General features: G+C 45.3%; 1 protein-coding gene across 1 annotated transcript in view; it reads right to left on the bottom strand.

The window, feature by feature from the left end:
* HIF1AN (hypoxia inducible factor 1 subunit alpha inhibitor) overlaps nucleotides 1–14,302 on the bottom strand; it is an 83,896-nt gene extending 69,594 nt beyond the window's left edge. Inside the window, exons 1-2 of the mRNA XM_030203532.1 lie at nucleotides 13,980–14,302; nucleotides 611–861 (exon numbers count right to left, since the gene is read on the bottom strand). Coding sequence (XP_030059392.1) covers nucleotides 611–861; nucleotides 13,980–14,135 — 407 coding nt within the window. The 5' untranslated portion in view covers nucleotides 14,136–14,302. The remainder of the gene's footprint in view (nucleotides 1–610; nucleotides 862–13,979) is intronic.
* Between the last annotated feature and the right edge of the window lie 2,811 nt (nucleotides 14,303–17,113).

Genomic DNA, 17,113 nt, shown 5'->3' with positions numbered 1-17,113 from the left:
TTCAGGCATGTTATCAAATGCAGTCAAATATTATATTACATTACTACTACTATTTAGCTTTTAGGAAGTTGAAGCCCTCATTATGACTTCTCCTGCAATCTGAACTTACACTTTCTTAATCACTTACAGATGTAGGCCATGCGGTTTCCCAGTTTGCTACACCTCTAGACCAAGTGCTAAATTCTGAGCTTCAATCTCTAAACCCAACCTCTGTGCCTTGTTCCAGTGGGGGATGTTACGGAAGCAGTCCCCATAAGGAAGGAACTTCAACCACTGCATAATGGAAACAACTTCTGATCAAATTCCAGCATGTACATGAATGAAAATACTGTCTGTGGCACCTGGTCAGCAATATCTCTTAACAGCTCAGCTAGAAGAGGGCTAAAATAATCACAATGAACCTTAATTCACAAAATACATGGGATCAGAACCCAGGAGATGCCACTTCTGACTGCATTGAGCCTGCCATGAGTGGGAAAGCGCGGGGTACAAATGTAACAAAAAAAAAAACAAAAAACTTGATGTTTAAAAGATCAAGAAGGAACGGGTCACTTAAAAAAAAAAAAAATCTGTGTGCACATCATCTAGGCTCTGCTTCCAGCTACCTTACCTCTCTTCACTCCCCCTCTGTTGTATGTCTCGAAGTTTCTCCACAAATTCTCCAAATTTCATTTCCTCCCTTCTGGATTTGGGCTTAAAGTTTTTGAAGTTCCCCATTTTCTTCTCATCATAGTACAGGAACTTATGACTGTTAGCACTGTACACAGAGAAATCTCCATTGCCAATGTTTTCTTGAAGATAGTCCAGGTCCCACTTTAGTGCTGGATATACCAGGTTTGTGTCAGTAAGCACCACAGGTTCCTGTTTTAAAAAAACAAAATGCAAAAGAGTTAAAAAAAACAAAACAGTTCAGATACTCAATCATTGCTGCTGCTGTCGCCAACAGACATGAAAGACACTGCAAACCATTATTTTCTTTCAAATTTTCTCATAAAATCTGTTTTGTTCTTGAAGGTTTTAACATGGTTCCACTTGATAATTTCATAGCAACTAATAAATCTGGCTAGATCTTGTGTCTCAGTATGTACACAAAGAACACCCCCCCCCCCCCCCCCTTTCCAGTATGAATATGAATAGTGCTCCTATAAACAAGTACCACCATTCTTTGGCAGAATTTTGTCAGATTTTCCTTCAAGCTCTCACACACTGAACAGCATTACTATTTCTGAAATTTCTGTACTCCGGGGTTAGACAAATTCCAGGTGCCAGATCGCCATTTGACCTAGAAATTTCATCCTGCTGCCCAAGATTTCATATCCTCAATACTTTTCTTTCACAGCAGCAGCGCTGCCTGTAACTACTTCTCTTCACCCTGTACGACAATCAAGCTCTGCATATACTTGAGCTGAGCGGTGCAGGGGGTTCAAGAAGTCTCGAGGGACCTGAGCTACGTGGTGCAGGAAGTTGGGGGAAGTCTTGCGGTTGCAAGTTCCGTGAGACTTCCTGAACCCCCTGCACCGCGCAGCTCAAGTATATATGCATAGCCTGATCGCCGTGCAGGGTGGAGAGAAGACGTTTCAGGATGTTCAAAGGCTATCCCTATGAGGATGGGAAGCCGAAACTGCCACAAGCAGAACCGATGCCCCAAATGCAGCCACTGCCTGCGTGGCCCCCGCTATACTATAATGCTTACATTGAAGGCAAGCATAGAAGCCCACGCCTCTGCTCTACAAATATCCATCAGAGAAGGCAACAAAGCCTCTGTCCAAGACGTAGTCACACGCCCAGGAGAGTTTGCCTTCCAACCCGAGAATAGCCTCCCAGAATACAGGCTGAGACCACGACCACCTTCACCCACCGGGCAAAGGAAGCCTTGGATGCCATGAGACCCAACTGCTGTTTACCAAACTGCACAAAAGGTCTATACGAAAGGCGGAAGACATTGGGAACCTCGAAAAAACAAAAGAGAGCCCTGCGAAAGTCCAGAAGCCTGCAAGAGACATATAGCTGACTAAATAAAAAGAAACTAACCACTAGCACTCAGCCAAGGACGGTACTACCCGAAACGAGACCCCCGCCTCCAAAACAAAAACGGAGAAAGGGTCCTACTAAGAAAGATCCTGAAGTTGCAAGAAGCAACGAGCCAACGGAAGCACCTCAATAGCACCGAGTTCTACATGAGAACTATCAGGATCACCTAGCGATGGGGCACAAACGTAGAGTACTACAGCACCGAAGGACCAGCATAAAATCCCATTCGGAAAAGGCACGCGAAGGGCAGCGTAAGTGACCCACACCTCTCTGAAAACGAATCACAACCGGAAGAGCCGCTAAAGAAGAGGTCTGCCAATGACCCTGAAAGCAAGCCAGGGCTGCCACTGGAACCCAGCGCTAGCCCTTGATACTCCCTACCGCAAAAATGCCAGGAAATGGCCCAGGGAGGAAGCAAAGTACCGGCAGGCGCCAAGGAAGAACAGCGCTTCCTAGCCTGCAGCAGGGAAGCCATGACTGAATCCAATAACCCTTCTTCCTCAACCGAGCCCTCTCAAAAGGCCAGGCTGTAAGACCAAAGGGAGAAGAATCATCCATGTCCACCAGGCCCTGACAGAAGAACCTCAAACCTGAAGGAATCGCAGTAGCTCCCAAACTAGGAGCGTCACGAGATCTGCATAGCACTGGAGCCGTGTCCAGGCTGGAGAATAGGAGTACTGTATCCCCAAGGCCTGCCAATGTCCCCCACTCCCAGCCTAACTTCAGCATGGGGGAAGGCATACGGGAGTCCCTCGCTCAGACCCAGAGAGTCCTCTTTCCTGAGATGGCTGAAGAACCGAGGAACCGTGACATAGGAATAGGCCAAAAGAATTAAGCCCCATCATCACATCACCAGTTCTAGCGGCTCAACCGACAGCTCCCACTCGCTGGAAGTCCAAGCGTGTCTGCTAAGAAGGTCGGTCCCCACATGAGGGACCCATCAAAACAGCCAAAAGGCACACCAGGTGTCTCTGCCCTGGCCATTAACCAGCTGGGCTCCATAGCCAGCAGACTGCTAGGAGTCCCCTCCTAGCTAGTAGAAGAGGCCAGTGCCACAGTAATGTCCGAAAAGGCCCAAACCAAAGCATTCCCAACAGCGTGACAAAAAGCCTCCAGAACTTAGCGCATCACTCACAGCTCCAGAGGATAGAGGGCCAATGCGCCTCTACTGGAGACCAAGAGCCTTATGCCAGGGAATTTCGGGAATAACTTGTATAAAATGTTTGTACGTTTGGGTAGCTTGCCAGGTGCCCTTGACCTGGATTGGCCACTGTCAGGGACAGGATGCTGGGCTCGATGGACCTTTGGTCTTTTCCCAGTATGGCATTACTTATGTACTTATGTAGGGGACCCCTGCAAAGGGCCCCCCAGCCCAAGAAACTGTTATCCATAGACCCCACTTCCCAAGGCAGGAGCAGGGAGGGCCTCCCTAGGGTAAACGACTGTGGAAGCCGCAACCACCTCAGCTCTGTCTGACCGCCAGGGGCAAAGAAGCCAGAAGCTGTAACCCTCTGAAACCGGAGACCAGTGGCTGAATAGGGTCCTATAAATTGGCCGCATCAGAGAGTAACGTACCATTTTCAGGGCCGTGGTCACAGAACCGAGGACCTGCACGAAATCCCAGGCTGGAAGCTGGGAACGAAGCAGAAGCAAAGAATCCGGTGTGCTAACTTAAAGTGCCGTCCCTCTGTGAGAAACACTCAAGCTCACAGGGAATCAAAAAGAACACCTAGATGATCCAAGTTGGTTCGCTGGTGCCAGCCGCCCCCACTGAATTTGAACCCAAACCAGAAAAGAAAAAAAGAAAAAAACAAAACAGGAGGCGAACCATTGTTGAAGGGGCCTCCACACAGGCTTGGCAAGAGGAGGCCCGGATTAGCCAGCTGTCCAAGTGCAGAAGGAAACGAAACCTCCGTCTCCGCAGAAAGACCGCTACTCGTACAACCTAGGAAAAGGTCCCCGGGCCCATGAGACCAAATGGCTGAGACCGGAACTGGAAAAAAACTGCAGGAGCAGCCCACAGAGGGGAATATAATTACACCTCCCTGGTCTCAAGAGCAGAGAGACCTCAGGGTCACCATCCAAAAACGGACACCGGTGGATCTCTTGAGATCCAGATTGGGTGGCGCTGCTCCAGACTTCCTGGGAACACCAAAATAGGAGGAGAACTGACCAGACCGAGCTCGGCAGGAGGGATGGGAACAATGGCCCAAAGGGCCAGCAGCCCCTCAACTGAGCTTCTGCTCTGAGCTGCCAGAGGCTCCCTGACAAGGAGACCGTAAGAAGAGAGGAGCTACCGGGAGACCTAGTACAGCTACTCCCATGTTCCTTAAGCTCTTATGGAACCGGCTGCGCATAGAAGCTGACAAGCTTGGCTAAGAACGAGAGCTATATGGAGCAGTGAAATAATGGTGCGAGCACCATCGTGCACCACAGATAGTGATGTTTCGGAGCTATGGAGACTTCTATAATGCAAGCCACAAGAAGCCCCATATAGAAACTGCACCACAAGACTAAGGCACACTGGAATCCAGCCCTCACCAAAAAGAAGGTGACGCTAGCCTCTAAGACCCCAAGGAACTGCAATTGTCATTACAGGAATGCAGGAGTGCATCTCTGAAGAAGAAAGACTTAAGGAGTATCCAGACCCGCCAGACCAGAGTCCACCAGAAGCTGGCCCTCACAGATCCGCAGGTGCTGGCACAATCTAGAGTACGAAGAAGCTGCGCTAAGCAGTAGTAAGCTAGGTGTGAAGACACCAGGACGGATTCCAGGTTGGTAGAAGGAAACCAATCAGCAAAAGAGTGCCCACAAAGGGGAACACATCTCTGTGCAAGACAAGAATTGGGAACCAGCACTAAAATGAGAAACCACTGTAGGAGAGGCGCCCAATGGATGCATACCACAGACAAGTAATGCGACCACCAACATAGAACAACAGAAAACAGTGGTCGCTGACAAACTCAAGTCGAAAAGGGAAATGACCTGGAATAGCAAGACAACCCAGGTTCCAGGTTGTAAGCTCCGGAAATACCTTCTTATCACGGTAGAGACTACTCCCAAAATAAATGAGCCTGAGATCGTGCTCAAAAAGTAACGCAGCCACCAAAAAAGAAAGGCAAGAGAGCCCAACCCAAATAGCTGCAGGACTGCATGGCACTCTGTTTTTAAAACAAATTACAGCCTATTATGCCCAAAGGAAAAGAAACGGGCACTGCAAGAAGCACGGGAAAACCGAAACTGCAGTGGAGCATCACCAAAGCCTGAATATATATATCGTGCAAGCAAGAGAGAAGCAACTGGGAGCCCGGAGGTCAGAGTGGGAAGAGTACTAAGCGAGAACAGAGAGGAGAGAAAACCACGCCAGAGCATGTAAGCAAGATGGCGACTGCCGGCACTAGCACGCCCGCCAAAAATGCCCAGCTCTCCATCCCCGAGTGGTATAGCCGAGCCTCCGAGACAATCTGCGTGTAAGAATAATGTGGTCCCAGACCCGCACACAGTGAACCACTCTAGAATTACAGACCAGGAGAGTACTCATCATTTAAATGTGCCTCAGTCCTTCCACGTATACATGCAAGCCATATATTTATAATAATGCATGTATACTTCAGCACTTTTATTTGCCAAAATATACATCTGCTCAAAATCATACATAAAACCAGCACTGTCTTTTGACACCTGAGCTTGGAGGAGTACCTGATGGTAGAGATTTGCTCACTTTCAGAAAACATTTCCATGCTGGCAGAAGCTAGGAAAGAAAAAATAAAAACCTGACAGAGCACCAAGCCACAGCCGAAAAAACCCTAAAAGGATGAGAACAAACAGAGAGCCCCACACTCACAGTTTCCTTATGGATGACCAAGTATTCTCTGGTAGAACAGCTCAGAAAACTGTGTTTCCATCTTGCAGTCCTCTTTTTTTTTTTTTTTTTTTTTGGAGAGGCAGGAGAGCAGTTGAACAAAGGTCTGCTGCAATTGAAGTATGCAGGGCTGGGGGTGGGGAGGGACCTGGCACCACCAGGTGTACCCCCAATATGGCCGACCCAAGACCCCATGCTCAATTAAACCTGAGGGAACAGGCTAGGAGCAAGGCCCATCCAATGAGCTGCACAGGATATGTCTATCCACCTGCTGAGATAGAGAATACTGAGGTAAGATGGAAGCACAGGTCCACATATACTAAACCTCTGAGGTTCTCTCTACTCCACCTGCTAGTAGAGGGACATAACCCATTCATCTCTGGATTGATCTGTGGGATGCTATGGAAATTTGCTGTTCTCCAATCTTTGATGCCTTTCATCTCCTGATGGATTACTTTAACAGCTTTCTTAAAGGCTTTAAACACTGCACTTTGCCTGACTCACCAAACTTTGCTTACCTTCCATGCAGCTCTGCCACTCCCTCCACTAAGTTCCTGCTAGATAATATGCAATGTTAACAATGAACATAAAGCAATGAGTGCATAAAAAAAAGTCAACTACCTCTTTTCCCTTCTTGCTTTCTTCATTCCCCATGCATATCCTCCTTCATCTCACATAGTAAACATCTCAGATCTGGGCCTTCTCATTTCTGCGTCCTGCTCTTTGTGCAAGGTTCCCCCAAATACCCAAGTATATATGAGGTTCTGACAACCCCTTTTAATTAGGGCTTTTTTTTCAATAAGAGTTTTTAATCACGATCAATCGCACGATTAAAAATTGTAATCATGAGATTGAAGGCGGGACATAGCCAATAGTCCACGGGAGGAAAAGGCGGCACACGTGTCCTCTTCCTCACCACCCTCTCCACACATAAGATATATCTTTGCTGGTGGGGATGCCGAAGCCTTACCAGTCAAAGAAATCCAGTGCCAAAGCGGCCCCGTTCCTCCTTGTGCTGCCTCAGGAGTGAGGAAGTCAGTGAGGTGCCTCCAGTTGCCGATGTCAGCAATCCCCAAGCATACTCTGAGTGCAAGCATTGGTGGCTGGAGGCACCTCACTGACGTTCTCACTTCTGAGGCAGTACCAGTTGGGAGGGGTGACTCACGCAGCAAATTTCTTCAGCTGGTGGGGCTTCAGCTACCCACACCAGCCACTGAACAAGTACGGCAGCTTTGGAGGCGGCCTTCACCCATTCTCCCCATCTCTCTCATGTCTCCCCCTGGATACCTTAAAATCCCTATCAGTAAACTCCTAATCTAGCCTCTAAGACAAGCAATTTTAGTTTGACTTGCTAAATATTCCCTACCTTTTGGTAATGATATATGAAAAACAGGTGGGGAATGCATACATAGCATGACCCAGATTTCTTTCCAACACCTCTGCATGTGTGTGTATTTTTGTTGGAGGGTTGGTGTGTGTGTGCTTTCTGTGTGTCTGATCAAGACAGGAGACGAGAAAGGAATGCAGTTTGAAAGGTGCAATTGCTCAATCACTCTTATGCGAGAGTTTATGTATACTGCAGCTATTGGAACTGCTTCACTCATAGAAATCTACTGTGGTATTTTTTTCAAAGGGGGTTCATTTTCAAAGTTCCTTCTGCCCTCTACCCTGTGCCTTCACCCATTCTCTCATGTGAACCCCTGTGCCTTCACCCATTCTCTCTCTCATGTGAACCACTGTGCCTGAAAATAATAAGAATCTGCATAAGGAATGTCAAGTCAAATGCAAAGGGCTGATAAGGAAGGCAAAGAGGGACTTTGAAAAAAAGACTGCGTTGGAGGCAAAACAGATAGTAACAAATTTATTGAGAGATATTAAAAGCAAAAAGCCAGCAAAAGTATCGGTTGGACCGCTAGATGACTAAGGGGTAAAAGAGGCAATCAGGGAAGACAAGGCCATAGCAGAGAAATTAAATTAATTCTTTGCTTCCATCTTTACTGAGGAAGATTTGGGAGAGATACCGGTGCCAGAAATGGTATTCAAAGCTGACGAGTTGGAGAAACTGAATGAAATCTCTATAAACCTGGAGGATGTAATGGCTCAATTTGACAAATTGATAAGTATCAAATCTCTTAGACCGGATGGTATTCATCCCGGAATACTGATAGAATTGAAAAATGAACTTGAAAGCTATTCTTAGTAATACCTAATTTATCTTTAAAATCAAGCATGGTACTGGAATATTGGAGGTTGGCCAATGTAACGCCAATTTTTAAAAAAGGTTCCAGAGGAGATCCGGGAAATTACAGACCAGTAAGCCTGACATCGGTGCTGGACAAAATGGTAGAGACTATTATAAAGAAGAAAATTACAGAGCATATTCAAAAGCATGGATTAATGAGACAAAGCCAACATGGATTTAGTGGTGGGAAATCTTGCCTCACCAATCTATTACATTTCTTTGAAGGGGTGAACAAACATGTGGATAAAGATAAGCTGGCCGATATTGTGTATCCAGATTTTCAAACGGCGTTTGACAAAATACGTCATGAAAGACTCCAGAGGAAACTGGAGAGTCATGGGATAGGAGGTAGTGTCCTATTGTGGATTAAAAACTGGTTAAAATGTAGAAAACAGAGAGTAGGGTTAAATGGTCAGTATTCTCAATGGTTCCCCAGGGGTCTGTGCTGGGACCGCACCTTTTTAACATTTATAAATGATCTAGAGATGGGAGTAACTAGTGAGGTAATTTAATTTGCTGACGATAAAATTATTAAAAGTTGTTAAATCATAAGAGGATTGTGAAAAATTACGAGACTAGGCATCTAAATGGCAGATGACGTTTAATGTGGTGAGCAAGTGCAAAGTGATGCATGTGGGAAAGAGAAACCCGAATTATAGCTACACTAGTAAAAAGCCCCGTTTCTGATGCAAATGAAACGGGGGCTAGCAATGTTTTCTTCTGTGTGCATGTGGGAGTGTGTGTGTCCTTGCCCTCTGGCTTCTCTCCCCTCCCCACTCTGAGTCCTTCACTGTTACAGAGCCAGCGATTTGATTTCGTGCTCTGCTGTTTCCTTCACTGACTGTGTTACAGAGAGGGCGGGGCAGACACTCATAGGGAAACCGGATATCTCGCCCCCTTCACACTTCCGGCTGGAGGCTTCATAGAACGTTGGTGTTGCCTTTTATATAGAGAGATAATGCAAAGTTCCACATTAGGAGTCACCCACCAGGAAAGGGATCTAGGCGTCAACATTGATGATACGTTGAAACCCTCTGCTCAGTGTGTGGTGGCGGCTAAGAAAGCAAACAGAATGTTAAGTATTTTTAGGAAAGGAATGGAAAACAAAAATGAGGACTTTATAACACCAACGTATCACTCCATGATGCGACTGCACCTCGAATATTGTGGTCAATTCTGGTCACCGCATCTCAAAAAATGATATAGTGGAATTAGAAAAGGTACACACAGAAGGGCGACAAAAATGATAAAGGGGACGGGACGACTTCCCTATGAGGAAAGGCTAAAGCGGCTAGGGCACTTCAGCTTGGAGAAAAGATAGTTGAGGGGAGAAATGATAAGAGGTCTATAAAATAATGAGAGGAGTGGAACAGGTGGACATGAATCAATTGTTTACTCTTTTCAAAAATACTAGGACTAGGGGGCACAAATAAAACAAATCAGAGAAACTTTCTTCTTCACTCAACATGTAATTAAACTCTGGAATTTGTTGCCAATGTAGTAAAAGCAGTTAGCTTAGTGGGGTTTAAAAAAGGTTTGGATAGCTTCCTAAAGGAAAAGTCCATAGACCATTATTAAAACGGACTTGGGGAAACTGCACTGCAGCTCCTTGTGACTCTGGGCAAGTCACTTAACCCTCCATTGCCCCTGGTACAAAATAAGTACCTGAATATATGTAAACTGCTTTGAATGTAGTTGCAAAAACCTCAGAAAGGTGGTATATCAAGTCCCATTTCCCTTTCCCTAAGATGTACTGTACTTTCTTGGAATATCTCTCTCATGTGTCCCCCTGTTCCTTCACCCATTCTCTTTCTCTCATGTGTCTCCCTGTGCCTTCACCCATTCTCTCATGTGTCTCCCTGTGCCTTCACCCATTCTCTCTCATGTGCCCTGCCGTGCCTAACCTTTGCCTCCCATGCTTCTCTCTCAATGCCCTCTCTCATCTTCCCGGTCTGTCCAGCATCTCTTCCTCCTCTTCCAGACAGGCGGCAGTACACTCTCGCCCCTCCCCTCTCCCCTTCTTTTTTTTTTTTTTTTTTTAGTAAATCTCAGTCCGGCAATGGTACTGAAACGCTGCCTTAGCCTGTATCGGGCATTTCCTTCTGACCTGTCTCACCCCCTTCTGAAAACAGGAAGCTGCATCAGAGGAGGCGGGACAGGTCAACGGGAAAGTCCCAGTTCAGGCAGAGGCAGTGTTTTAATACCACTGCCAATACCGAGCAAAGATTTACTGGGGGCTAAATGGGACAGGGAGGGAAGAGAGAGATGCCAGACTGACCACGCATGTATGCATGCGGGCAGAGGAGGGAGGGCAGTTAATCATTAATCGCAATGAAATGCTATAATCGTAATTATTAAAGCATTAATGGCTATTAACGTACAGCCCTACTTTTAATTCCTCTGCCCTCATGCTGCAAGGCACCAGTGTCTGAACACCATATATAAAAATGAAACAGTGGACACCTTGAACACCAAATATTCTTTAATGTGCGACCTTTCCATAGAAAGACTTGTAGGCAACAGGGATTGAATATTTCCAAGAAAAAAAAAAAAAAAAAGTGTCCCGCTGTGTTATTATGACATAGGCCTGTCCACTGCCCACACACTTATACTTTCAAGCATATTAAACACTGATTGCATCTTTCAATATACTGAGAAATGTTTTAATTTATCATGGTAACCTCTCCTACTTCACTACACCTACTTACAGCATATCCAATGATTTCAAAAATTTACCCCCAGTCTACTTTGCTTTCTCCCCTCCTCCTCCCAAAACATATCTCCTAAAATGGGGACGGTATAAAGAGTAATAATAGTACATATTTATATGACATCTTTCATCCAGAATGGTTCCAAAACATCAAATACTCAGCCATTTCTAAAGTAGGTTTACCCACCAATTTTGGAGGCTAGTTTGTATGAAAATGCCCAAGAAAAGGAAAGAAAGAAGAGGGCTAATGTTACCCAACTGTACGTGGGATAACTGAAGCAGAGGAATAAGTCCTTTCTCTCAAATTCATGGCCAGTAGGTGTTTGGACCTAAATATGCCAAAAGCCAGTTATCTAACAGCTCAACATCTCCTCACAGATAAAATCTGCAGTGTACACATTAACTCCTATTTGACTTGTGATATCTTGCATTAACTCCTATTTGACTTGTGATATCTTGCATTAATAGTCTAATGCCAATTGGCCTTCATATGATAGCATCATCACAAAAAAAAAATAATAATAAAATGCTGAAACATTTACTTCCAAGAAGGCATCAATATGACAAAAAAGTCTAATGACAAATAAGATCAAATCTTATGATTTATGGCCTGTCCAAAAAGAAAGTCAAGTCTCTCTTGCTTCTCCAGAGAGGAGTATAAAACAGACAACATACTGACATAGTCACTGAGTTTAGTTGCAGCCTATTGGTTAGAACTATGGATTGAGAACCACTAAAGCCAAGATTCAAATCCCAACACTTCTTGTGACCATGGGCAAGTCACTTAGCCCTCCACACTGCCTCAGGTACAAACAGATTGTAAACCTTACAAGGACAAAGAAACACCTACTAAACCACTACTCAAAAAAGATGTGAGCTAAATGCAAAATAAAGAGCCCAAAGATTTTGTCATACAACAGCCATCAAGTATGGTCTGCCAATAGTCATAACTCAACAGGAGCTGGAACTCCTCCTGTATGACGAAAAGCTAAAGAGGTTAGGGCTCTTCAGCTTGGAAAAGGGACAGCTGATGGGGGATATGATTGAGGTCTATAAAATCCTTAGTGGTGTAGAACAGGTAGAAGTGAATCAATTTTTCACTTTCAAAAAGTACAAATACCAGGGGACACTCAATGAAATTACACAGAAATACTTTTAAAACAAATAGGAGGAAATATCTTTTTAATCAAAGAATAGTTAAGCTCTGGAACTCGCTGCTGGAGGATGTGGTAACAGCGGTTAGCACATCTGGGTTTAAAAAGGTTTGGACAAGTTTCTGGAGGAAAAGTCCATAGTCTGGTATCGAGATGAACATGGGGGAAGCCACTGCTTGCCCAGGGATTGGTGGCAAGGAATGTGGTACTAATTGGGTTTCTGCCAGGTACTTGTGACCTGGATTGGCCATTGATAGAAGCAGGATACTGGGCTAGATGGACCAATAGTCTGACACAGTATGGCTATTGTTAGGTTATTATGAGAGGCAGGGCAAAAAAAAGCATATACCTTTTTAGAAAACAATATGCAAAACTTATGGCAAAAGAGTACTGAAAAATTCAAATTTAGCAGGGAGAAAGAACACAACAAATATTTTTGTGAACTTACGAGTTACCAGCATTCTGCTTGTCTTTTCCACACATGAGAAAACCATTCTACAGGTCCTATGGCAAAACATCTTGAGAACTCTGGTTCTGTTTGCTTCCTGCTTCTGGAGAACTAGGAAGTATTTACTTTTGCATTTCTTTCTTTTTTTTCAAGGGTAATGATGACTATGGACTTCGCCAACCCGACTCCTAAGAGTCTAAGTTGACTCATGCCAAAGGAATATATTAATCTAAAAATAAAAGGTAAACAAAACTGCACTGTGCTATAGAGCAACTTTAAAATGCTGTTTTAATGATTTGACTGTGGAGGATTAAAAGGAAAAAAACTAGCAAAAAAATTTAATATATTTTGTTTTTCCCACAAGCGATCAAAGCAGATTACAACAGAGATCAATCATTTTAATACAAAATAGAAATAAAACAAGATGACATAAAAACATTGAGCTGTTATCACAATAACGCCTCCTAGACTGGTTCAAACTAAAAAGCAGTAGTTAAGTGATAGCTAGAGTAATGAGCGTGAGAACAGCAAACAAGGGTGCTGGTGGGGGGGGGGGGGGGGGGGGGGGGTTCCATAAAGAACCTATATGACAGTCTTCCCAAAGTAGATAAATTACTTTTGTGGTCTCTGATTTTTTACTATATTAGCACGATTTCTAATCAGTGTCAAAGGAGACCTAAAAACTACCCCATAGCAGGACTAGTTTATCCTCTCTTCTGTAAACACTGAAGCATCTGCTCATCCCAAGAGGGATCACAGATGTTTGGGTTTTGTTTTGTTTTGTTTTGGGGGGGGGGGGGGGATTGGGCAGGAGGAAGAAGTCAGAAAGAAAAGTCAGCTGCCATGGCCACCGAGACCACAGTATTACAAGAAACCCCCTTGGCCAAAGTCGAATGTCAATAAGGCAGAGCGGCAGGGTGCCTAGTTCTGTGTGAGCCCACTGTTTCTAACACTACCCCCTGGGTGCGCTCATTCTTAAAAATAAATACTCACGAACTTTACGACATTCTTCATGATTACGGAATAGGCCTAAGACTATAATCTACAAAACAGACAAGGTGCGACATGGTGATGCACCCAAATTAAACAGAATAACAAAACAATAAGGCTGCATGGAGTTCACTCCTTTTGAAAGTCAAGCATCGGATGTTAAGAAGTCCCTTTTGTAACTTCACATTACATGAGAAAGACCCAGTGGTCAGCAAAGAAGCACCTACAATAGATTTATAACGGCTCCACTTCTAACTGCCCAGTATAAAGTGAGTACAAGAAGCCCTCTGGCTTGGGTAGAACAGAGGCCTGCGTCGCCAGATCCAGACCCTACAAACTCTCCATCCTACTTGGACATGATATATCCCCCCCTCCCCCAAGGATCTTCCCATGTGCTCCTAACGCGGCTCCCTAACCACCCTGCAGTCTCTGGCCTCGGATTCAGCACATAGTTAAGGGAGACCGCGGCATTTCCTGGTCCCGCTGGAGATTTTGAGGACAAGCGGAGTCTTGTCCCTCCCTGCCGGCCGCGCGGGTCTCACCTCATTAAGGATCAGGGCCTCGGTTCGCGGGTCTCCGTGCTGGAGGCGCTGGATAGAGCGAGTGGGGAAGGGGTAATAACGGAGCTGGCTGTCGCTCCAGCCGGGGCTGCGGGGCTCTGGCTCCGAGCTCTCCTCCGCCCCCGGAAACTCCGCCATTACCAAGTTGCTGAACCGGAGTCTCGGGGGCCTGAAGAAAAAAAAAAAACAACCCAACAGTAACGACACCGACCACCGCCTCACAAACAACTCAGCCACGACCCGCACCGCTGGTCCGCCGCAGCGGCAAGCAGCAACACTAGCGCCCCCGCCCACCCGGCACCATAGACTCCTGCAGCGGCACGAAAGCACAGACTGGCTGCAGAGCGACACAGCGTCACCCGGAGGCCGGGAGGGGAAAAAGCGGTGCACATACAGCACTAACTCCCTTTTGTTGTAAATTAAATTGTGATTAGTTAAGGGAGTTTCAGAGTTGCATAGTAACTAAGGGGCCCTATTACTAAAGCTTGGTGTGCATGTGCTAAATACTGAGATCCATTTTATACCTATGGGCTTCTAAACATTTAGGGGTCCTTTTACTTACTAAGGGGTTTTACTAAAGCTTAGCTCAAGTTATCTGCAGCAGGGCCCATAGGCATAGGGTTACCATTTTGTGTCCTCTGAAAAAGAGGACACATGTCACGCCCCCTGCCCCCACCACGCCCATACCCCGCCCCACCACGCCCCTTTCAGCTCCTCGTTCCGCCCCTATTCCCCTCCCCGTCACATAGTCCCCTCCCCCGCCCCCGTCACATACCCCCCACGCCTCCCCCCCCCCGTCACATACCCCCCCCTCACTATCTAGCCCTGGTGGTCTAGTGACGTCTTCGGGGCAGGAAAGAGCCCCCTCTTTCCTGCCCGGAGCGCTGCCTGCCCTTGCCTGCATCCTCCTCGGTCTCGGCTGGGGATTCAAAATGGCCGCCGAGAGTTGACGCGGCCTCGCGAGACTTCAACTCTCGGCGGCCATTTTGAATCCCCAGCCGACCGAGAAGGATGATGGACAAGGGAGGCAGCGCTCCAGGCAGGAAAGAGGGGGCTCTTTCCTGCCCCGAAGACGTCACTAGACCACCAGGGAACATGGTAGGGAAGGGGAGGGGAGGGGAGACCAGACCAGACCCACGGCGCCGATCGCCCGCCCGCGCCCACGTTTCTCCAGAAATCCAGACAAACGTGCGTCGAACGCCCCGGACATGCCCTCAAAAAGAGGACATGTCCGGGGAAATCCAGACGAATGGTAACCCTACATAGGAATAAAATGGGCCCTGCTGCTGATAACTCGACCTAAGCTTTAGTAAAAGACCCCCTAAGGCACACTGATGATTAGCGTGTGCTAAATCCATTAGCACACCTTAGTAAAAGGCAGGGCTTTTTTTGAGGGGTACTTGGGAGTAATGAGTACCAGCACCTTTTCTGTTGTCTGCTAAAATTGACTCATGGTCCCCAAGTTTTATTGAAAGAGCTCAGGCTCTACACAACAATTCTGCCTTGTCATAGATTCTGTGACTGGTTGCAGGGGCCTGGCTATTGTGGGGTGGGACCGTAAGTGATCACCCCACCCTTAAAGAATGGCCTAGCATTTGAGTACCGGCACCTTTTTCACTAGAAAAAATGCACTGGTAAAAGGAATCATTAGCGTGTGCTAAGCTTCAGTAAAAGGGCCCTAAGTAAAAGTAACTACAGTAGTTACTGTACATAAGAACATAAGCATTGCCATACAGGGACAGACTGAAGGTCTATCAAGCTCAGTATCCTATTTCCAGCAGTAGCCAATCCAGGTCACGAATACCTGGCAAGATCCCAGAATAATAAATACGCTGCTTATCCTAGAAATAAGCAGTGGATTTTCCCATCTTAATAATCGTTTATTAAAAATGTAATGTACTGCCTTCGTTGCAGGCACATTAAAAGTGGTTTTACAAGAAAAACAAAGAAAAAGTAATAAAGCATAAAGGAACACCAATTGCAGGTAGGAATGAACTGATGGACTTTATTAAACACTATCTCATTCATAGAAAGATCAGTTTAAAAAACATACACCCACTCCATTGAGAAAGCTAAATAGTCAAACATACAGACACAATCCAGACAACACAAGCATTCACACAACTGAAATCCAGCCCTAACCCACCACTACAGAAACAGCCCAGATTTATGAATGGAATGCTTGCTGAAATAGTTTAGTCTTTAATAAAGTGTGAAAATATGAATAGGATACTTCAAGTCGAAGGTCTTGTGCAATGAATTCCACAAAGCTGGTAAAATAAAGTTGAACGCACTAGATCTTGTGGATTCCTATCTGGCCTTCGAAGGGTGTAGGAGGATTAGTCTGTTATCTTTAAGAGAATGTAAGGCAGAAGACGGTGTGACTAGTGAGAAAAGATATGCAGGAGAACCAGTGTGAAGAACCTTGTAAGTTAATGTAAGATTTTTGAATTTGACCCCAAATTCAATAGGTAGCCAATGAAACTGCTGAAGGAGGGATGAAGCACGATCAAAGCGGGATGCTCAGCAAAGTATGCATGCAGCAGTGTTTTGCAACATCTGCACTCTTCTGAAATTATATTTAGCAATCCTTGCATAAATAACATTACAGTAGTCGTAACTAAAATGAAGAAAGGCATAGAACAGGGAGCAAAGTGCATCAAAATCCAGGATCAATTATGAATTGATATTAACTTACGTAGGAAAAATAGTCTTAACCACATGAGAAATCTGATAGCTGAACGATAAAGTTGAATCCAGAATGACACTGAGATATCGGAAAGATAAAACAGGAACAATGTTCCTATCAAATAAGGGGTGACGGTGGTGTCAATGATCCAGTAATCCAACAGGCAACTGTCTTTTCTGGGTTCAAGACTAAATGGTGATCTTCTAGGCAATATGCCACATACTTGTAATATACAAGAATAAAATCATCCGCATTCGAGTAAGAACTAATTTCTAGAGACTGTATAAGTAAAGCCAAGGGTCTAACAAATAAATTAAACAACATAGGCTTATGGACATTTCTCAAACCATTTTTAAACCCTGCAACAAATTCCAGAATTTAATTACATATTGAGTAAAGAAATATTTTCTCCGATTTGCTTTAAATT

The sequence above is a fragment of the Microcaecilia unicolor genome, chromosome 5 (assembly GCF_901765095.1).
Source record: "Microcaecilia unicolor chromosome 5, aMicUni1.1, whole genome shotgun sequence".
Classification (NCBI taxonomy): domain Eukaryota; kingdom Metazoa; phylum Chordata; class Amphibia; order Gymnophiona; family Siphonopidae; genus Microcaecilia; species Microcaecilia unicolor.
This window is presented reverse-complemented; position numbering and strand designations above follow the sequence as displayed.